The 24,091-nt window shown below is 43.1% G+C and overlaps 1 protein-coding gene across 3 annotated transcripts in view; it reads right to left on the reverse strand.

Moving 5' to 3' along the window:
* Positions 1–24,091, reverse strand: part of RANBP2 (RAN binding protein 2) — a 239,538-nt gene that overhangs the window by 189,847 nt on the left and 25,600 nt on the right. For all 3 annotated transcript variants that reach the window (XM_068124437.2, XM_068124434.2, XM_068124436.2), the window contains exons 2-8: positions 22,647–22,714; positions 22,427–22,538; positions 17,129–17,284; positions 16,724–16,939; positions 13,327–13,451; positions 12,733–12,922; positions 2,455–2,545 (exon numbers count right to left, since the gene is read on the reverse strand). In XM_068124437.2, the coding sequence (XP_067980538.2) occupies positions 2,455–2,545; positions 12,733–12,922; positions 13,327–13,451; positions 16,724–16,939; positions 17,129–17,284; positions 22,427–22,538; positions 22,647–22,714 (958 nt within the window). The remainder of the gene's footprint in view (positions 1–2,454; positions 2,546–12,732; positions 12,923–13,326; positions 13,452–16,723; positions 16,940–17,128; positions 17,285–22,426; positions 22,539–22,646; positions 22,715–24,091) is intronic.

Consider the following 24,091-nt stretch of genomic DNA (forward strand, 5'->3'; position numbering starts at 1 on the left):
ATTACCTCAAAGGGCTCTGGGTGAGAGAAAGGGGAGGGAGGGACATGGCATGGTTTGTCAATGATGATGCACGTGCCTGGGGGCATAAAAGGTGGGGGTGACTCAGAAAGGGAGGAGATTGTCTTGACAATCTGTCTGTGTCAGAGCACTCGCTGAAAGCAAGCATATATGGCTTGGCTGACTCGTCGGTTCCATGATCACGACAGAGGTCAAAGGCCATGATCCGACCTGGAGCCGTCAAATGACCTAACCTCTAGGGTCATGATATGACTCGTCAAGTTCGTACCATGCAACCGTAACGACGACAACAATAGATACACATGAGGTTTTGATTTCCCTGTTAACATATTTCTCCACAAGTAGTTTATTGTCATGGGTAAACAAGACCAAAAGTCTAACAGCGGCATAGCCGGGCTTGTTTGATACTTTAGTTGAAGAGGACAGTATGACCTGGGTGGGGATACCAGTTTATACTCAATAGTTCACTATTCACTTCACTGATACCAGTCACTCACTAGAAAACACTACTACCACTAGAAACTAGATACTAGGTTGATAGTTCACTGGGTGGGGATACCAGTTAGTTAGCAAATGATAGAGTACTTCAAAATAATTTAATACCTACAAGTCTCGAAGCTGTCTATCACCATGGAAAAGAGGAGATTGTATTGAGACACTGGTTTATTCTATACGTTCCGAGTCAACAATGAACCAACCATACACTACTTCAATCCACGAACCATGCAATCATGACAAAGGGCTTACAGTGTTACGATTATATTTACTTTATTATTATTATTATTAACGTTATTATTATTATTATTATTACTAGGACGTGCCCGTACGTGGGTGCCCGTACGTGCGTGCAAAAAAACATGCGTGCAAACAACAACAACAAAAAAAACAACTTTGAAACCACGTGGCAGTAACGACCACAGAACCCCCCCCTCTATTTACATGAAATGGTTTGGTCCATTCGCAACGACCACAGAACCCCCCCCTCTATTTACATGAAATGGTTTGGTCCATTCGCAAAGCCAAAGCGAACGGCGAACGGCTAAATCGCCATAGCTCGGTAACTACTTGTCCGATTAATATGAAACCTTGAAAAGGCACATCCTCGGGTCCCCAGCAATATACCTGGCAAGTTTCAAGTATATCGGACCCGTGGTTGTCGAGAAACAGCGGTCACAGACACACAGACACACAGACATACACACAGAGATTACTGGAATTATAGATAGACTAGGGCATGCCCGTACTATATCTATATCTAAAATTATATCCCCCCCCTCTATTTACATGAAATGGTTTGGTTCATGAAATGTTTTGGTCCATTCGCAACGCCAAAGCGAACGGCGAACGCTTTACATGAAATGGTTTGGTCCATGAAATGTTTTGGTCCATTCGCAACGCCAAAGCGAACGGCGAACGGCTTGCGAGTACAGTGACAATCCCCCCCCCCCCCCCCCCTCTATTTACATGAAATGGTTTTAATTAGTTTTAAAACATAGTTTAACGCCAACATATGGCATGCCCGTACCCGTACTATCCGTAATGGCGCACGCTCTCACAGGAGCTCCGGAAGGTCGCATATCGCAGGAAAGCGAAAGAATCGCAAATTAGTTTTAATTAGTTTTAAAACATCGTTTAACGCCAACATAGTTTGCCGACGGGAAATAAATGAATACGCTCTCAAATGTGCCATCCGAGGCAGAGTCTGTTCGCCACGTTCGGCACACGTGATAGCTCGCTGCTCTCTGATTGGTTGAATCGTTTTTTGGACATAGCTCGGTAACTACTTCTGCGATTAATTTAAAACCTTGAAAAGGCACATCCTCGGGTCCCCAGCAATATACCTGGCAAGTTTCAAGTATATCGGACCCGTGGTTGTCGAGAAACAGCGGTCACAGACAAACATACAAACACACATACACACATACACACATACACACATACACACAGAGATTAATGGAATTATAGATAGATTACGAAAACAATATTACTGTATTAAGAAACCTGTGCGAATTTGTCTGAAGCAACCTGAAGGTGAGGCATGAACTCTGAAGGCATTAAGCCTGAGGCCTGAGGCCTATACGTACTGTGTCATTGGAAGACCCTAACGCCTATGCTTTCGATATTTGATGGTCATTTTAACAATCGGGTTGTTTGTGTTTCACACTGAAAGAAAAGTAAAGGTAGAGCATGGCGATTGTGAGATATGACAGGTTCGACGATATGTCTGGCCTGAACGGCATATGAATCAAAATGGCAGTGTGTAGAGTCAGCCGTTGCACCGCCGTAATGACCACATCACCACTGTCAAGCGACCAGATCCTCAACTCTGATTGGTGTACGTTTGAGGGGACATACATACATACATACATACATACATACAGACAAACACTGTTCAAGACGGCTTTGCCCTATGGGGTATGTCATAAAAAAAAGTACCTGCTTGACTGCGCCTTTCACAGCACAAGGCATGGAGACGTCCAACAGATGCCAACTTGACATCAAGAGTGGCAAATTCTGGGCGTGGAACCTAAGCAAATGACACAGGATGCCAAAATCACCATCACACCTGGGAAAAGCATGTCACATGCACATCAATTCTTATACGACTCAGAGTTCAGTCTTCTCAGACGACATTCTGAAAGCTTTAAAACACACGAGATGGTGCATCAGCAAATCAATAATTTGCAAAAATCCACCACTGGATTTCAATTCCTGACAGACATGTTTAAAAGCAAGCCGACCATGCATTCCATATTCATACAATTAGTCAAAAAAATTAATCACCAAACTCAGCCCTTGTGAATGAGCCCTGTGATAATACTTCATACTCTTACCAGAACTACGAAAATTGCCCGAAACATCCCTTCTGTAGTCTCACCAATATTTAACACCCATACAGATTGAACAAGTCTTGCTGGCAAAGGCGAATGTCGATCTGTGTCGGCAGATGGATGGATGAAATAAACAGGACATTGATTGAAGCATGGTATGACTTGGGAAGCAAAGAGAAGCTGACTCTTCAGTTCTTAACCCTTCGTCAGAGCAAAAGCATCCATATCCTATTTTAGTTAGCCAAAATGTGTTTTAGTAGGAGACTGAGGTTTTAAGAAAAATAATTTAAGTAAAGAAATTCCAGAGTGAAAAAGTGGGATAAAATAAATAAAGTAGAAAATATTTAATACACTTAAATATATAATTCAGCTGAGGCTGAGTGAAGTGAGGTCGAGGCCATTTATTCCCGATTGTTGAAACACCATGAAACCCATGCCGACAAAAAACTGATTTTTACCTCTGCCACTGAAAAGTGGGGAAGGGTTAAGTTTCACCCCTGTCTGTTTGTCTGTGCGAACAGAATATCTCAAAAGGTTGTTGACTGATTCAGACGAATCCTGGTGGAGAGTTTGGGTGTGTGGCAAGGACAAAATGATTAGATTTTGGTGAAGAACCAGATCCGAACACGACAATTTTTAAAGTGATTCTTCGCCATTGAGAAATAAGGCCAAAAACGAGACAGCATGATATCTCAAAAAGTTGTCGCCAGATTCAGATAAAACTTCATGGACAGGTTGGGTATGTGTCAAGGAAAAAAAATGATTCAATTTTGGTGGACATTTGAATCCGGATCCAGACCAGAGAATTGTTTGCGATTGTTTTTCACCATTGAGAGAAAAAGAAAAGAAATATATATATATAGCATCATATTTCAAAATGTTGTGGACGAGTGATAATAAAACTGGGTGGATGAGTTGGTTAAGTGACAAGAACAAGCAGATTCGATTTAGGATCAGGTGAAAATCCAGATCCAGCCTGTCAACAACAACAGACAACAGGCATTTTAAGGCCATTTTCCCTGCTTGAGCGGGGTTTAGCCTTGCGGGCCTCATGACAATCTTTTCCATTTTTCCCTATTTTCTGCATCTCTCCTTGTTAGTCCCCTTGCCCGCATTTCTTCTTCCACCATCTTTGGCCAAGTCTTCCTCGGTCTTCCCCATCCTCGACTTCCTTCTACATTCAATTCCATCACTCTTCTCAACCAGTCACTTTCATCCTTCCTCAACACATGACCAAACCATCTCAACCTGTTTTTCTTCACAGCATACACCTTTTAGTCCGTGGGCTGAGTAGGGTTTACATGCATGCCCCCCACAACTCAACTTCCCGGGTATGTCCATGTACCCCCCACCCTAGGGGTTAGGAAAAACCATGTTAACAGAAAAAAAACTCATTCCCAAGGTACCTCCCACGCATATTTTGATGTTACCCCCCCCCGTGTCAGTGATTTCCGAAAATTAGGGGTAGGCGAAATTCAAATGGCCATAACTTTTTACCTCGTCATCCTATGGTTGCATATGACCCCTCAGAATGTTTGTCCTGGGACACTCTTTACAATGATATGTGTTATATGCAAATGAGGTCACTAATGAGGTCACCAGAGGTCAAACTATGAGGGAATGAGTTTTTTTTCTGTTAACATGGTTTTTCCTAACCCCTAGGGTGGGGGGTACATGGACATACCCGGGAAGTTAAGTTGTGGGGGGGGTGCATGTAAACCCTACTCAGCCCACGAACTATTTCCCTTCAGCTTCAAGTGGGATACAAACCGTAAACTGCTCAGCCAGGTGGAGGTATGAGCTCCACAGAGTGCATTTCTATTTTTTTGGAACACCAGCCATATTTTACATCCAATCAAGCAACTTTGTTTAAAAATTTATATATCCATGGGTAGGCGATCCAATGTCGAAAGCCGTATGGAAATCGCTCAAGCAGTAGGAGAAAAATGAAAAGTGAATAAAGATGAAACTAGAACAGCACTCTTTGACATCACGACAGATTATTACATCCTTATACATACTTGCACCAAGTTGACTTCAATCCCTTCAACGGTTCTTAAGTTAAAGCATTAACGAAATAATGTTTACTGAAAATGACCTCTGACCTTTGACTCCAAAATCTAAATTCATGGTTATATCATGATACATACTTGCACCAAATATGATTTAAATCCCTTCAGCTGGTCTAAAGTTATCAAATTTTTACCCAAAATGACCTCTGACCTTCTACCTCTTGATGCCACAATCCAATCAGTTCATCATTTGCATCATATATAATTCCACCAAGTTTTCTAAAATTCCCACCACTGGTTGTGGATACCTATTCCTAGATATATATAACATAACTAGTAAGAAGCCCATCAAATATGACGGGTTGGAACAGTTTATTCATGAGCGTGCCAAAGTCTGAAGCCTCGGGTGTGAATGAACACTTGTCATGTGTGCTCGTATCTTAATTTATGAGACGTCCTGCAGGTGTAAATGAACACTTGTTTTACTATGCGCGCGTTGCACATCACGTGGTTAATTTCACCTCCGCAAAAAATAGGACCGCAGGTCCTGAAGCTCACCTGGATCAGGAGCAAGTCACTCAAACCACCCACAAACGACCTCAGACCCTGATATTTTTGATGCCGTGAACAAACTATGGTACATCATGGGTGATGAAGGTTGTGATCAAGTTTCATTGACTGTCTCTGAGGTTTCAGAGAAAAGAGCCCGTACCAACGTTGGTGCTGCGATGGTTGGCAGCGAGTGCCCCGGAAGCAGTGAGGGAAAGAGAGTGGCAATTATATGTGTGGGAAAAGTGCATGCTTGGTCAGGTTCGCCCATATAGCTCAGATGGCAGAGCACTGGAACGACGATTCCCCAGAGGACATGGGTTCGATTTCTGGTTTCGCCATGTAATTTTCACACACGTCAATTAATATATGTACTGTGTATATGTCGGGCAGAGGGGGGGGGGGGCACCACGTGACCCAGGGCACCTGAGAAATATATATATAATTGTCTTTCTTTTGCTTGCTTCAAAAAAACTAGATTCAATTGCAAAACATGTTGTTTCACGGCTCGGTCAGATCCAGCCTTGGAGACGTTTTTCAACATTTGCCAAAGGGAAAAGTTATGGGAATAGTTGCCATTTAATTCTTGTTTAACCTCGAGCAGAGTATGATCTAATATGTATCCTTTGATTTGTATGTGCCTGGCTCAATATGTTTTACTGCCAAGTGTAATCACCATTGAACTCTATTATGAGAACGCATCCCTGGGCCTTGTAAGCCCAGCTTGTTTGGAATAATAGCTTGAGAACTATCTTACTTTCACACACATCTGTGCCTTCAAACTCGGCCCTCTCTTATCTGAGGTCATTACTTCAGCGGAGAGTTTTTTAGACTTTGTTCGATTATATAAGGAATCTTGTTTCAGAGTATTTTCAGTGTGGCTCAGCTTTGTACTGCTGCCTTGTGTGACAAAGCTCTGCGATTCTGGACGCGCTCCACAATTGTGTTTTGTTCGATTATTAAACCACTCTTGCTGCTTCAAACGTGCCTCTTCTTGAGTTTAAGGAGGAATCCCGATATATGTACACATATATATATACACACACATACATACATATATTTCTATATATGTATGTATGTGTATATATATATATATATATATATATATATATATATATATATATATATACTGTATGTATGTATGTATATATATATATATATATATATATATATATATATATATATATATATATATATATATATATATATATATATATATATATATATAAAATCGGGAGATTAAATCATACGCGGACATAGCTTCAGGACGTCGATCTTTAATTTTCGACAAGCTTTCAACCAACAAAGGTCTTCTTCTTAGTCGTCCCCAAGTTCAACGGAAGGGGGAGGGGCGAAGGGGTAGGGGGGAAAGGGAGGAGGAGGGGAAGGGGAGGGGGAGGGGGAAGGGGAGGGGGAGGGGTGGAGGGGGAAAGGAGGGGGAAAGGAGGGGGAAGGGGAGGGGAAGGGTAGGGGGAAGGGGAAGGGGGAAGGGGAAAGGGGAGGGGAGGGGGAGGGGGTAAGGGGAGGGGGTAGGGTGGAGGGGGTAGGGTGGAGGGGGTAGGGTGGAGGGGGAAGGGTGGAGGGGGAAGGGTGGAGGGGGAAGGGTGGAGGGGGAAGGGTGGAGGGGGAAGGGGAAGGGGGGAGGGGAAGGGGGGGAAGGGGAGAATGGAGGGGGGAGGGGGAGGGGAGTGAAGGGGAGGGAGAGGGGGAAGGGGGAAGGGGAGGGGAGGAAGGGGAGGAAGGGGAGGGCCAGTCAACAATGACGTTGCAGTTCTCATGGGTGGAGAGCTGCACAACAATCGCGACATCGTCCTGAATCTTCGCAACAGCACGAAGCGGCTTTTGGAGACTCACCGATCCTGTGACGCCCTCCAGTACCGGCGTTGCCGGGCGGGGGAAGGGAGGCCCGTACATTCCCAACCCGTACATTCGCCCTCTCGAGTCAAGCTCACTCGGACAAAAGCCTCGCACAAATTACACCGTGAAGGCCCAATGGCCATGTCTATGCCACAAATCAAGTACGTGAGCGAGTCGGGCGCACTGAATTGAAAATGTATAGAACGCTCATACTCCGTGAAAAGTGAAGCCAACTGGCGGCGGGGATGGAACATCACGTGATCGCTCTGAGCGAATCAGCGCGCTGCTCTGTCAGAATCCGTGTATAATATTCCTCGCTGAAAACAAATATATGTGAAACATGCTACTATCTATGCTAAATCATGCTAAATGCTAATCATGCTAAAATCTATGCTACTTGCTGTGAGTTTATGGCGGCAAGGAACATCACGTGATCGCGTCACGAACGTCATTCGTGATCACGTCATCACGTGATCGTGATCGTCATCAATGAGCGCGAATGAGCGAATCAGCGTGCTGCTCTGCCACCGATTCAGATTCCGTGTATAATATTCCTCGCTGAAAAAAAATATGGATCTAAAGATGAAAGAAACAAAAACCTATGTGGTGTGAATGGCAATGTTCCTCGCTGAAATGTGAAAAAACGCAATCGCTTTTCGCTCTGAAATACGTGCGAACGCGTAACTGAGTTAATGGCGGCAAGAAACATCACGTGATCCCTCTGAGCGAATCAGCGCGCTGCTCTGCCACCGGTCAGATTCCGTGCATAATATTCCTCGCTGAAATAAACCACCGTTTAGAGGCCATCTTTCCCCGCAAAGCGGGGGTTGGCCTTTTCGGGGACCGTGGTAGTTGTTGTTTTTTGGTCCCCTTTTTGAAGCAATGTTTTACGGCCGGATGCTAATGTTTATTATTGTTTGTATTAAATTATTATTTATTAATGCTAATGTTTTACGGCCGGCTGGATCCTCGCTGAAATGCCCTGAGGTAAAAAAATATTATGAAATAATTTTTCTTAGGTCGGCCATGTTCTTCCCAGGCTCAATGGCCATGTCTGTGCCAAATATCAAGTACGTGAGCCTCTCCGTTTAGGAGTCTATCGGTGGTAACATCACTCACACACACACACACACACACACACACACACACACACACACACACACACACACACACACACACACACACACACACACACACACACACACACACACACACACACACACACACACACACACACACACACACACACACACAGTGTTTTATATATATATAGATTACTCACGCCGGCCATGAAGCAAGGAAATAACCCCGCCCGAACCACGGTTTTAGTGGACACGCCGAGCGATAGCGAGCCGCGATTCAGGCCGTTAACAGGAACTAACCCGATTGGAGCAGTTTCTAATCGTGCCACGTTTACCCAATGGAGAAATCACAAAGACGGTCGAATTAAGAGGAAACAGGAAGAACAAGCAATTTATTACACTTTGTACAATGAAGAAGAAGCAATGTACAGTGAAGAAGAAGAAGCAGACACACAGGGCAGCCTTAATGACAGTCTTAACTTATCCCTGGACACGGGCCCGTTCGCACTCAGACTCAGACTCACACGGGGGTTGTAGATGGTCGGGTCAAGGGTCCAAAGATGGCGTCCACAGCTCGCTCTGGTCCCCGACTCGTACCACGAAGAAGATGGTAGACGGCAGGCAAGCTCTCCGCGTGTCGTTGGCGCGGATCGGACAATTATATGGGGGGATCGGTAAGCTGGGCTGGCGGTTACTGTGCGGCTCACGGCCACGTACGTAATAGAAATACCAGCGCTTTATATGCGCTTCCAGCAAGCCCAAAGCCAAATCCTCCACGAGTTCTTGCACTCAAAGTTCCCCCAGCGAGTCCTTCCACCAATGCCAAACGTGACAATCCTCATGCAAAGCGCAAATACTCTCAAGTCCTGGACAGTCCTCTTACAATGATTGCAGTTACGTCAGTCCTCTTCATGCGAGCGAGCTCAGTCCTCTCCATGCGAGCGAGCTCAGTCCTTTCCGCACAGTCCTCTCGATCAAGCGCATCAGCCCTCTGGTAAGTCCTATCGAAGGGCTTTGCGTGCGCGGTTATATAGCGCCGCCCAGCGAACCCTCTGGAATGTGCCAGACGCGCACTTACCACGCCCCTTAGGCCATGCCCACTGAGCCTTGGTTGGTTGTTGGGGTCTTACCAGCTCCGCCCTTGATGTCTGCTTGATGTGGCCACACCCCCGACCTCGCGCTCCGCCCCTTTTCCAGGCCTTACCTCGTGGCATTTGGCTGGTTTCAGCATCCTAATGCGAGGGGCAATGGGGCACAGACTGGAGGGTGCGCAATGGGGAATGGGGCGCAGACTGGATGGTGCGCAACGAGGTCGATTGGAGGGTGGGCTGCAAAATGAACGGGACCTACTCTTATTTATTTCTTTTACACAACGCAGGTATCACTATTGGAAATGGCCTAATCTCACATATACTATGAAATAACTAACGTTCTAAGGTGACCTACGTGTTGCTTGTGGACCAACTATGGGGGCAAAACCTTTAACCTTCATTAATCAATATGTACATTCTCAGAACCGCAACAATATATAAATATATATAAATATAAATATACAGTAATACCCCGGCCTACGTCATTAATTGGTTCCATAAGCCGTGACGTAACTCGGTTTTTGACGTAAACCGGGCGTAATGCCTGAAAAATGCCTTAAAATGAACTAAATGATTCAATGAATGAATGAATGAATTCATTGAATGAATGAATGAACTAAATGAATGAATTCAAACACCTAAATGATTCAATGAATGATTAAAATGAAATGAATGATAGTATATAACTATCGCAAAACCTTATAGAACACTAAAAACACATTTTAGTCATATTTTTTAATGAGTAATGAACACAATTAATAAATGCATTTGTAAAGAATAATAAATAAAATTTATAAGATTATGTTATTCACCTTAAACATGGCGTCTCTTCTGAACACAAACACACATTTTAGCAGTCTTAGCCGGCGGCGCTTTTTCAGTGACGTATGCGAGAATACGTTCCCTATCATGAATGATGGTCGATACCGTCGACCGTGGCAGCCCTAAGGCATAGACCTTATCGCGAATCGCTAAATATCAACAGAGGGCGCTCCACCGCAAAGCATGATGGGATCGAAAAGGGGGCAAAGGTAAACACGAACCCAGAAGAGGAAGCGTCTGTCTACGATCGACGCTGTGTTTACGGAAAGGAAGATGGCTAATGTGAAAGAAATTCAGCGTTTTTTGGCATTAAAATCCAGCGATTTAAAGAAATATTTGAGGGAAAGGGGGGTTCCCATTGGAGAAGAGAAACAACCTGCTTATGCAAGAACAGTTCCTGAATGTTGAAACCTCGATCGGCCATACAAATATCGCCGGGCTGGAACTCGTCTACAATGTTCGTCATCTTTACAATTTTTTTGTCCGACGTGTTTCCTCCTGTAGGTTTGGAAATGTATGAAATTGTTACGCTAGGTGTAATACCAACAAGGCACTTGAGAGTAGGTCTTGACATATTGGCTGTACACTTGCGAACAAAACTTGGGAGACGGTGCTTTGTCCTAATCCAAAACGAAATACGAGGTCCTCCTCGCGGCGAAGATCAAGCCGAAGCTTCATGAGTGTCATGAGTAGTTGATCCTCTAAAGATTGAGATCGCTTAACTCCGAGTTTTGTAGGATTGTTTATTTGCCAGGACTTGTCTTCCATTGATAATTTCCCCTTATAATAATGAAGGTTCTGTGCATGAGGGGATACTTCTGCTAAAAACCACTTAAACAGGTCATAACTAGGTAAACCTGGATAAAGTTTCACAAGTTCATCACAGTTTGCTATGTCCGAAACAGTAAGCTTCTTGTTACATACTGCAATGGCGGCTTTCAGTTTTGCGACGGTGTCCTTGGCTTGCAAATACTGGCTCATGAGCTGATCACAGTTCACAATTACAGACGTAGCTAGTCATATTTAATACAGTCGATAGAATAAATAAGAATTTTAAGCGATTCTTCACCATTGAGAGATGGGACCAGAAAATGATATACAACACGATATTTCAAAACCTTGTGGACGGGTTGTGACAAAACTTTGTGGACGAGTTGCGAAGGTGACAAGAGCAAGCCGATTCGATTTTGGTTAAGGTCCTAATGTATGTCCATGTCAGTCATCATCATCATCATCATAATAATAATCATCGTCGTTTTAAGGCCGTTTCCATGCTTATATACCGTGGGCTACAAAATGTAAATTGTTCAGCCTGGTAGAGGTACCTTATTATCAAGTACCGACTAAAAAACATCCACTAGATCTTTTACCTCTGCATTTACAGAAATAAATAAAATAAAACAAGCATTCTGAGTGTTGCGCTGCAATACATGTCCCCTACCAAAGTTCAAAGTGCCATAACTTTGTCAAAAATGATCGAAGATGCAAATTTATGCACGGTTGATGCTGGTTTTCAAACTTGATGATCTGAGGTATGCTGAGACGCGTGTGTGTCACGCCTCGCCTCGTTGATAAGCCCGCAAGGTCGCTCCGTGGAGCAGCCTGCACGTATTGCACTGTGTGAATTATATAATTACCAACTCACGGTCTGAGGTACGAGCGATTCAAGAGATATCCATTTTTAAAAAAAATATTTTCGTTTAATTAACGATATCTGCCAAACCACATGCCCTATCGCAAATTCCAAAATGACATTTTAGTAGACAGACATGCTGAACAGATCTGTGAAGTTTCCCCTTGATTGGATCAAAAATGAGGGAGGGGCTCGGTTTTAAAGGTTCACGCTTAAAAACGTCACAACTCTGAAACCATGTGACGTATGACGTCATGCTCGCTGACTTTTTTGTTCGTCATGGGTATGCGATTTTGCCTGCAAAGTTTGGCCTTGATCTGTTCAGCCGTTGCAGAGAAAAAGGTGTTTTCGTGTTTTCATGAAAAACAATATGGCGGCCGAACCACGTGACCTGTGACGTCATAATTACCATTAAAATATTCTACATACCGAGTCCCCGCTACGGTGAATATTTGATCTCAATCGGTCCAATTATTGCAGAGAAAATGGGTTTTAAAGGAAATTAAAACTTAAAATGGCACTGAGTTAAGGAGCATCAGAATTATCAGAATTACCAAAGTTCAAAGTGCCATAACTTTGTCAAAAATGATTGAAACGTCGTGAAGTTCGAACTTGATCTGTAACTTATCATGAGGAAACCATGTACCAAGTTTGAAATCGCTGGCATTAAGAGTTTAGAAAAAAAGTCCGGAGAACTGTTCCTTGCGTGACGGACAGACGGACGGCGTGCAAACCTATAGTCCCCTCCGGTGTACACCGGTAGGGGACTAATAAAAGCATTGAAAGGAAACTGCCAAAAAAAACAACAATCTATGCAAGTTCATGACGAGGACAAACCTTGAAAGCGAGGAGATAGGAGTAGGCGGCTTGGTCAGCTATCGCTCTCCAGGAGACAGAGCGATCACGAGCTCGACGCAACAGCATCTTTGCCACATGCAAGAAGAGATGTCCCTGCAACTCTAGCAGGAGAGCATCCACAACGGTCCCTTGTCGCATACCCATTTCTCGGCCAAGTTCCTGGTCAAACCTACAAGTGGTGCGATTCATGCACAAACATGGGCAGATTCCATTCTTTCATCAGCTTTCCCTGTAACACCATCTCAAACCGAAACTCAACAAAAATAGATCATCATCACGAAATCCATGGCGATCCATTAGTGTTAGTTAAGGAAGGCTCCCATGTGGATCTTGCCAAAAGGAAAAGTGTTTTTCTTTTTTTTCTTTTTTTAAACATGCATACTTTTATTGGACTTAACCAGCTTTCACCCCAATCAAGAAAAGTAGTAAAGTTTCTTTAATGGTGCAACAAAAATACAAGATTTTAAAGGTTTGAAGAATGACAACATACAAACATGGTTTGAAATGAAAACAGAAAAAGAAAAGTAAGACAAAACAAGTTAAGCGATGCAATGTTGAAGTATCAAGTCTTACCGAACAAGGGCTAAAGCCGCTTGCTCAATCCGCTCCGTAACTACTGACAGCTGCACAACACCATGCATGGCCAGGAGCAGATGCAAGCGCAGCTCAATGTCATCAGGTCGGAGAGCATCACATGCCTAGCAGAAGTCAAAGGGTGACACATTAGTAATGCGCATTACTATATATATACACACATACAGACCCCCGCTCTTGCAGGGAAAATGGCCTTAAAAAATGCCTGTTGTTTTTGTTGTTTTGTATATATACATACATACATACATACATATATATATATATATATATATACATATATATATATATATATACACACACACACACACACACACACACACACACACACACACACACACACACACACACACACACACACACACACACACACACACACACACACACACAGTGCATTCAGAAAGTATTCAGACCCCTTCACTTTTTTCACATTTTGTTATGTTGCAGCCTCGTGCTGAAATCGTTTAAATTCATTTTTTCCCTCATCAATTTACTCAATACCCCATTAATGACAAAGAGAAAACAGGATTTTAAAGTTTTGCAAATATTTATTAAAAAGAAAAAACTGAAATATCACATTGACATAAGTATTCCTACCCTTTGCTATGACGCTTGAAATTTAGCTCAGGTGCCTCCCATTTCTCTTGATCATCTTTGAGATGTTTCTACACCTTCATTGGAGTCCATCTGTGGTAAATTCAATTGATTGGACATGATTTGGAAAGGCACACACCTGTCTATATAAGGTCTCACAGCTGACAATGCATATCAGAGCAAAAAACAAGCCGAGGTTGAAAGAACTGCCTGCAGAGCTCAAATAAATGATTGTGTCGATGCACAGATCTGGGGAAGCCTACAAAAAAATTTCTGCTGCATTGAAGGGTCCCAAGAGCACAGTGGCCTCCATAATTCTTAAATGGAAGAAGTTTGGAACAACCTGGACACTTCCTAGAGCTGGCCGCCCGGCCAAACTGAGCAATCGGGGGAGAAGGGCCTTGGTAATAGAGGTGACCAAGAACCCGATGGTCAATCTGGCTGAGCTCCAGAAATCCTGTGTGGAGATGGGAGAAACTTCCAGAAGGACAACCAAAACTGCAACACTCCACCGATCTGGGCTTCATGGCAGAGTGGCCAGACGGAAGCCTTTCCTCAGTGAAAGACACATGAAAGCCCGCTTTGAGTTTGCAAAAAAGCACCTAAAGGACTCTCAGACTGAGAGAAACAAGATTCTGTGGATTTCAGATTATATATATATATATATATATATATATATATATATATATATATATATATATATATATATATATATATATATATATATATATATATATATAGTGCCTTTTAGAAAGTCCGCACACCTTTCAAAATTTTCAGCTTTTGTTTTGCATCAAAATCGGCTGTTCCTGTCGGTTTCCTCATCTGGGTCGTGCATTTCACAGCAAAGACAACCATGAGCACCAAGGAGCTTTCAAAAGATCTCCAGGATAAAGTTGTGGAAAGGCACAACTTTCAAACTTGTGCGTTCCCCTCGCGAGCGACTTCGGGCCACATTGTACTGCCGACTTCATTCAACGATCTCGTTCAGCAATCTGAGTGCCGGCCGGCTTAAAACACTTTATTTTATCTTTCCCTTTGTCTCCGGTGTGTACCCAGATTTAGAATAGGTACACCGCATCCCTGCATGTCTTAAGAGGCAACTAAAGGGGTTTTTTTTGTTTGTTTGTTTTTTGTTTTTTTTGTATGCAGGATCGAGGCTCGTGAAAGAGCTAACATTTATCACACAAAAAATCAAACGAACACAAAACATATAATAAGTGTAGTGGTAGACAAGATGGGGAGAGAAGGGGAAGCACAAACACAACATTAGAGTGCAGGGACATCAGGAGATCTGTGGGAGGGAGAGGGCTTGGGTGGGACAGGGCTTGGGGAGGCAGGAGGCATGGGAAGGGGGTGGTTGGGAGATGTATAAAACACAAGGACACTGCAAGGACTTCCAGGAAAGAAGTTGGTATTTCAAAAAAGTGGATCTGGGGTGAAATTAGCATGGGTAGAAAATAAAGGTTTTGGATGGGGGAAGATAAGAGATGGTGGTGTAGAGCTGTTTTTGATGGTGGTTGGCGTCTAATATGCGCTGACCATAATATGCGTCTAACACCATCCATAATCAGGGCATGGCCATAAAAATATTTCAAAGGCCTTGAATATCCCTTGGAGCACCGTCAAGACAATCATTATGAAGTGGAAGGCGTAAGGTAAACCAAAATCCTGCCTCGATTAGGCCGTCCCTCCAAACTCGACAACAAAGCAAGAAGGATACTTATCAAAGAGGTCACCAATAGGCCAATGGCAACTTCGAAAAACCTGTCGGCCTTTATGGCAAAGACTGGTCACTGTGTGCATGTGACAACAACATCCTTCCAGAAGTCTGGCATGTGTCGTAGGGTGGCAAGAAGGAAGCCATTACTACGGTTGTATGCAAAAAACCACTCTCGAGATTTTGAAGCTACGTGGCAAAAAGTTTTGTGGTCTGACGAAACAAAGTTGGACCATTTTGTCCTCAATGCAAAACATTACGTCTGACGCAAACCCAACACAGCACATCACCCAAAGAACACCATCCCTACTGTGAAGTATGGTGGTGGCAGCATCATGTTATGGGGATGCTTCTCATCAGCAGGGACTGGGGCACTTGTCAGGATACAAGGAAAAATGGATGGAGCAAAACACAGAAAAAATTCCAGAGGAAAACCTGCTTCCCTCTGCAAGAAAGTGGAAATTGGGATGGAAGTTCAGCTTTCAGCATGACAACGACCCGAAGCACACAGCCAAAGCTGCACTGGAGTGGCTAAGGAACAAAAAGATAAATGTCCTCGAGTGGCCCAGTCAGAGCCCCGACCTAAATCCAATTAAATTATGTGGCATGACTTGCAGATTGCTGCCCATCAATGCTCCCCATGCAACTTGACTGAGCTTGAACAGTTTCGTACAGAAGAATTGGCAACTATTGCCCATTGCCTAATCAAGGTGTGCAAAGTTGGTAGAGAGCTATCCCAACAGACTCACAGCTGTAATTGCTGTCCAAGGTGCTTCCACCAAGTATTAACTCAGGGGGGTGGACACTTATCCAACCAAGATATTCTAGTTTTGTATTTTTCATTAATTTTCTGAAATTTGTAGAATTTGGGGGTTACGATGTGTAAATAAAAGTGTAAAAAGTCTGATTTAATTCCGGGCTATAAGGCAACAAACGGTGAAACTTCTGAAAGGGGGTGTAGACTTTCTTATATGGGCACTTTACACACACAGACACACACAGACACACACACGACCAACCCGGCAAGCATTTACAACATGCACAGGAAGCATTATTGCTGCTTACCTGCAGTGTGGAGAGCAGGCAGTGTTGCCATGAAAGTTTTTGAGGAAAAACATCAAAAAGACAGCCATCACGAATGTGCTTTAAAGCCAGCGCAGGATTCCCACTCGAGCGCAGCAGGTCTACAAGGCGGATATGCAGGTCCATGTCACGTGGTCGCAAGTTTATCTCGGCACGAAGAAGATCCTCCAGTTCATCAGGGCTTCTCGCCATACACTCCTGCCATATCAGAACAGTGAGCCCATTATGTCGAGTGCTCGACGTTTAAACTGCATCAGATGTTGACCATTGCACAACACTTGCAAATAAAGTGAGTGGTTTGAAAACATTAAATCGAGGCCAAGAACTGCAATAATCCAAAATCTACGGAACAGCCAAGACTCGAGCCACGTGTCATCACAATTGTACCTTAAGTGTAAATACCGCAGGACTCCCAGGATAAAGTTGTGCTGCTCTGTCCACCCAGTACCTGGCACGGCCATCATGAGGGTCTTGCCCCTCACTGAGAAGTTCTGCTATCTTCAACACCAATTCCTTTTGGGTCCCATTAAGCTCAAATGAGCGCTAAAACAGGTGTTAGAGCAGCAGAGTTAGAGAATGATCACCATGTGATGGATGTCAGCTTTGAAACAAATAAAAAGGAGTTGTAAAATTTAATGTGGCAAGAGGCCAAGTTATTATGTGTGCTAAAAATGGTGGAATATTTCACCCACCACACCTGTGTCTAAGTACGAGCGTACCTTCTCATACATGCTGCAGCTTCCCTTCATTTCTTCCAATACTTCACAACCACCACCACCACATCTTACACTACCAGTCCACCACCCAACCCATTCCAATGCACACACAATATATAAAGGAACCACCTACAGCTATGCATTAATAGGAAATCAAAAACATAAATATAAAACATCAGACTTCATTCTAACCTTAAAGCATTTCAAATGTGTATTCAAAATAAAGCAGCAACCTAAAAACAAGACACCTTTTCTTATCAAAACAGGAACTTTAATGGCTCCTCGAGCCACCCTCACTCAAACAACGTCCTCTCCCCTCCCCCATCCCCACACCACAGATATCAAAGACAAATTTCGTCCGATTTCCAAAAATGAAACTTTCATCTGTTGTCTAATTTTGACCAAATGCGCCTTTGATGAAATGACATTTCCAAAAGCAAATATCCAATCAGAAATTTCACAACTACCATGTTGAGACCTCACAGGTACGTACAGTGATGTCTGGGTGGGCCCTGACTTTGGCCAACTGCTTGGATCCATGGGTGCCAAGACCAACTTACTTTTCAAATGCACAGAAAGATACAAGGCAATTTCAAGCAGACTCCATTATTGAAGAATTTAAACGAGATCAATGATGGTGAGGAAGGGTGCAGCTATTCCAACTTTACAACTCAACGTCCAAGAAGATTCCTCCATTTTTATTAAAGCAGATCACTGTTAAATAAGTCACATTTTTTCATGGGCTTGACATGACCAGCCGATTTAGTCTACTGCAGGACAAAGGCCTCTCTCAATGGTCCATTATGTTGTAATTTAAGTTGAAGCCTTTAAATGCCTTCCAGTAAAAAAAATTTTTGTTTAATCTCTCTATTCGATCTTGCATCTGCTTCTTCCAGGGCCTTCTCCACATCTGCTTCTTCCAGGGCCTTCTCCACATCTGCTTCTTCCAGGGCCTTCTCTACATCTGCTTCTTCCAGGTGTTACGGATTCGTCACTTCCGTTGTTGTGGTTTTCATCCACTTGAAACATTTCTGGTTATGTATTATAATTATCATTGGGGTTTGAAGGAAACGGCGATTATTGTTGTTAAAAGGTAAGGTTATTGTTGTTAAAAGGCAAAAAGGGTTAATATTTTAAATGAAACAGGAAACCGGATGGAGAACCGGAAGCCGACGAGGGGGAGGAAGAAGAAGGCGTGGCGAGAAAAGTCGGACAAGACGCGTGGCTTCCAGCTCCGTAGCGAGCATTATCGAACGAAAGTCACGAGTGAACTTCGAGTTTCCTTGAAAGGAACTTCCTGCGATAGGCATTATCGCTAGAGGATTGAGAAACCTGCGTAGTCAGGTTTAGGCGTTGAGATTCTGAAGAATCCTCGCCTGGTCGCTTCGCCTCAAGTAAGAGCCGTCGGCCATTTTGACCCTCGCGCTTCGCTCACCGAAAAAGGTTTTGCTACGCGTCAGCTTTTCTCACCATCCTGTCGTCTGTCGGGGATGTGTGTGCACAAACGCGGTGTTTGAGGATTACGTTGCGGTTCGCTGATTGAACTGTGAACATGTACGTCTAGAGGGGGCCTTTGGGACTTCCCATTCCACCGCCAGTTTGCCTTTGGTTTGGACCACGTGACTGTCTACGCTTTGCCTACGCCTCATTACTCGCCTCATCGCCTCATCACTACTCGCAGGATGGGATCACCTTTGAGTTATAGAGACATTGAGGAGTGTTCTTTTTCACTCACTTGGATGGAACGCAGTGAGTTATCTGACTTTAGCTGATGGTACCATCATAAGATGTATGAAGTGTACTTTTGATTGCTATTGGTTGTACCGTTATTCTGGTGTGATTTTCAATACAATATTTGTTGGTTTCTAATCATTGGTGTGGTTTCACTATTGATTTCCAACACAGAGAAACATATTTTTCTGCCGTGGCTCCTCTCGGGGCTCGGAGGTACATCGTGACCAGGGGGTCGGGGAGGAGCACGTAACACAGGGCCTTCTCTACATCTGCTTCTTTCAGGGCCTCCTCTACATCTGCTTCTTCCAGAGCCTTCTCCAGGTTGCAAGTTTGTAATTCTTGTTATCCACCGGCTGTCCGTTCTTCTTGCTACACATGTCCAGCCCAATTCCACTTCAGTTTTTTTTTTAATGAAAACAAAATGTCAAAGTTGCTCTTCTCATGACTTCTGGTTATGCAAAGACAATCTTTCCATTGTGATACATTTTTGCTCTATCTTTTTTGTTAGAGAACATGGTTCCCTTCCATATGCAATTGATGGGCAAACACAGATTTTAAGTTTTTATTTTTAGACGCAAGGGCTGTTGGCTTTTTAAATAATAATAAAAAAAGTTATTTCAGCATGCCTTCTGCAGGGTCAGCATTATCTATATAAACATCAAACAGTGATCAAAACGGATCCAAAAGGTTATCCATAAAAAGCAGGCCAAAACAGCAGCATCCCACGCAACAGAAATTTGGGCAATTCCAACAGTCATGCAACGATGTGTTATATTTCAGAAGGAGAAAAAAATAATGACAATTGATGGAAAGTGGTCTCATGGGGTAAATCCTCACTGCTTTACTTTGCAAATACTGGTTGGATGTCTAAGGCTGCTCAGTGCCGTTTCAATTGCCCTATCTACACTTACTCAAGCATGTTAAGATCACACAGTATCTCTCGCATGACTAAGCCTTCAAGCTGGTACCACAGCCTAAATTACGGCACATTTCAAGTAATGCAAAAGTAAATGTTGAGCGCTTGATGATCTGAAGACTGACAAAAGTCAATAGAAAACCATGCGAATGGAAAACCATTTAACATTTCTAATTACGAGTTTCATCAAAACCATAATTATACAACTAAATATCCTCACAGCAATGCCTGCACTTTCCTGAAGCAAAACATCTGATTGTATTCCCAAATGTGACAGAGCACATCTCAACGCTCAGGGATATTATGTTTGGGATCTGTTCACATAGCACCAAAATAGACCAAGGCACCAAGAGCCAACAGTTGGGCTGATGCTCAAGCAGTATCATCCAGAACAGGAGAAACTACCAAGATACACAGAACATCAGGTTTGCGCGTATTAAAATTAGTGTTAGTTCAATTGTTCGCAGATATTTCTCAACATAAATGTTTTTTTTAAGTTCTAAAGCTCTCAACATGATTGACATCTCTCATAACACTGAAGCACAAGGACTGTTGCTATCATAGCAGGCAGGTTAGCGGCCTCTCCTCTGGTTTAACTCCCTCTGCTCTCTGTCCACCGACCCTCTACGTCCCTCCAGGATGGATATGTCCTTCCAGTAACCCTCTCCTTCTAAAATATAAACTTCCAAAATCCAGGATGACAGCACACATCAACTCCTTTGTTCCTCGATTCTCCCATTTATAGAACCACCTTTAAGAGGCTGCTCTTTCTGACTTCATTCAAGGCTTCAAAATATTTTCCTGATCGTTCCTTCCCTTGCTTGCGCCAAACTGTTACATCACTACCCTAATGCCAGTTTTTTCCCTTTTAACCCTCCATCAAATCGCTCCCAGCAGCCTTGACTTCTACATAAAACAATTTCTATAACCTGTCATTCTTTTTGTATTTTTAACAAACCAAGAAGTCAAAATGATGACCCTGATTTGTTGGGAAGAGAAAATCCATAGCATGGTATTTCTCACAAAGCATCAACCTGTTCAAGTAATAGAAAGTTATAATTTCACATTCAAAAATAATGCTTTGTCTCTCTCGTACCCTCCCCAAAGGAAACAAAATTCACAGAACTAGATTTCTCAACACGGTGGGAGTGCTTAGTCTCGCGTAGAGCAGGTAGAGAAAGGTGGAGTGGTTGAAGGGGTGGGTGTTATTTTATAATTTTTGAGAAAAAAAGGTAAGGGCTTTGTTAAGTTATTCAAAGAATACAAAGTAAAATCCCACTTTCGATAACATTTCAGAAGCTATTAAAATTTCATAACTATGCAATCTGTCATGCAGGACCACCAAACTTGTTCAAATACAGCGAAGTCGATGGTACGCCGTCACATATCCCCATGCTTCCTACCTAAAGCAAAGTTGAAAGGTGGCAAAAAGTTCCACCAGGAATGCCAAATACCAAGTTAAACAAGCGTTACGCCTAGATCCCCCGTCGTTGAAGTGACGAGTTGACAAAGTGGAAGACGCAAGGCGGCCATCTTGGATTTTGACGTGGCGACCCAATTTTCAATAGCGTTCTTCCTTATGCGTAGATACACCCACACACACGATTAGAAGTTAGTAGTTCGTTTATTTTTCAAGATATTTCGCTCAAGATTCTGACATGTATATGGTGGCGGCCATTTTGGATTTTGATGTGGCAACCCAATTTTCAATAGCGTTCTTCCTTATGCGTAGCTTACGCATGCACGCACGGACGCACACACAGGATGGAGGGGAAAACCATAGTCCCCCTTTCGCTTCGCGGTGCGAAGGGGGACAAAAATGTTTTCCCGTTTTGACCCCTCTGCCCCCAAGTTCCCTGGGGCATGAACCAGGAGTCAAATCCAAAAAACCGTTAAATATTTCATGCGTTTACCAATGCCGATTGCACAAAGTTCCATTAATTTTTTTTTAATGTGCCCGTAATTGAATTTTTCGGCATTTGACCTTTTGACCTCACACCAGGAAACGGGGGCAAAAATTATACTTATCTTGCACCTCTGTGCCATGCAGTGATCAGAACTACCAAGTTTGGTGAACTTCTGCCCAACCATTTAGGAGAGTGTGAGGAATGGACAAACAGACGGACAGACAATATCACTCCCCCACCCCCCATGAATTTTACAAGCCGTTTAGCACTTATACACAATTAAACTTATATAGAAATAAAACACCCATTTTGAACGTGATTCACGATGACTTATACAGACACCGTGTTGGATTAACAAAACAAAACAAAGTTACACCTGTAAAGAGCAGGTAGAGAAAGATTGAACCAATACCTTATAACACTCCACCGCTTTACCCTTGTCACCTTCACTTTCGTAAATCTGTCCCAAGAACTTGTGTGCTTTCGGGTCTTTGTCTTGTATGCACAGATAAGCTGACAAGTGGCTGGAAATGGAACAAAATGTTTTGTGTATTTGATGCAATCCCAGACCTCAAAAAATAAAACTAAGGTATCATCTGTTAACCAAAAAAAAACCTGGAAGGATCACTTACCTTTTAGCTTTTTCATTCTCTTTCTGGTCAAAATACAGCCGAGCCAATACAAGACCTTTCAGGCTTTTCTGAAAAACACCCACCAAATCAACGTTAAAACAACAACGTATAATCAGGCATATTCAATATACAGTACTGTACAAGAAAAAGTAAAAAAAAAACAAAAAAAAAAAAAACTTTCCTTTATATGGCGTAGCTCGTAGGGCAAAGCAGTCGAGAACAGTGTTTGGCTACCTGTATGTATGTATGTATGTATGTATGTATGTATGTATGTCCCTTACAAACGTACACCAATCAGAGCTAAGAATCTGGTCACATGACAGGGGCGATGTGATTACGGCGAAACTGACCCGACACCACCATTTTGATTACCATGCCATTCATGGCAAACCTATCGTCGAACCAGTCATACATCACAATCGCCATGCTCTACCTTCACGTTTTTCATTCAGTGTGAAAATCAAACAAACCGATTGTTAAAACAACCATCAAATATCAAAAGCATAGGGCGTTATGGGTCTTCCAACAACACCACGGTACTTATAGCCTCAGGCTTCATGCCTTCATGGCTCACCTTCAGGTTGCTTCGGACAAAATGAGCCCAGGTTTCTTAATATATTTAATCGTTTTTATGCCTCCGCCGACAAAGTCGCCGGAGGCATTACGTTTTCGAAATGTCTGTCCGTACGGGCTAAACCTCGTTTTTCTCAACAACCACATGTCCGATTGAGACTAAACTTTCAGGGTAGGAGTGACACCCATACAGAATGTTTTTATGACAATTGTGATGTCATGGGTCACGTGGTATGGCAGCCATATTGGATTAAACGCCAATAATTAAAAAATTATTTCTCGGAAACCACTGAATGGAAAAATTTGACACTTGGCACATTGTCAAGTTCTACCAATGGGGAACAAAAGCATGATAATGATGACATCATAGGTGAAGTGGTATACCAGCCAAAAATGTTTTAATCAAATTCCTTATCCTAAAAATCTGAAATTGCATGCACATGATCTATGACCCATTTGTATCGAAATATTAAATTTATGACATCATAGGTCACATGGTTTGGCAGCCATATTGGATTGAAGGGAAATATTAAATAATTATATCAGGAAAAATCGTCGAACTTGTCAAGTTTGGTCTCAAACGGACTCATGAAACAGACACAGGGATAGATAACCGAAAGTAAAAATGTGTGTGTGGTGTGTTTGTTTAGTACTCAGCTGTGAGTGGCCCTCGAACCCCGTCGGCCCTCAAACCGGTCGCCGAGTCCTTGCGCGGGAAACGCACGCCTTGATGCGAAGTTGCGTTCACCCGCAGGCCGCCGAACAGGCCCTTGCTCCTTCCTCGCCGTCCGCTCCACAAAGCACCGAGGTGAGACAAGAGAAGGATGCGTCCGCCAAGAGTGTGTACGAACTCTGACTGCCAAAGATGCCAA

Source organism: Myxine glutinosa, chromosome 8 (assembly GCF_964187855.1).
Source record: "Myxine glutinosa chromosome 8, kmMyxGlut1.1, whole genome shotgun sequence".
NCBI classification, from domain to species: domain Eukaryota; kingdom Metazoa; phylum Chordata; class Myxini; order Myxiniformes; family Myxinidae; genus Myxine; species Myxine glutinosa.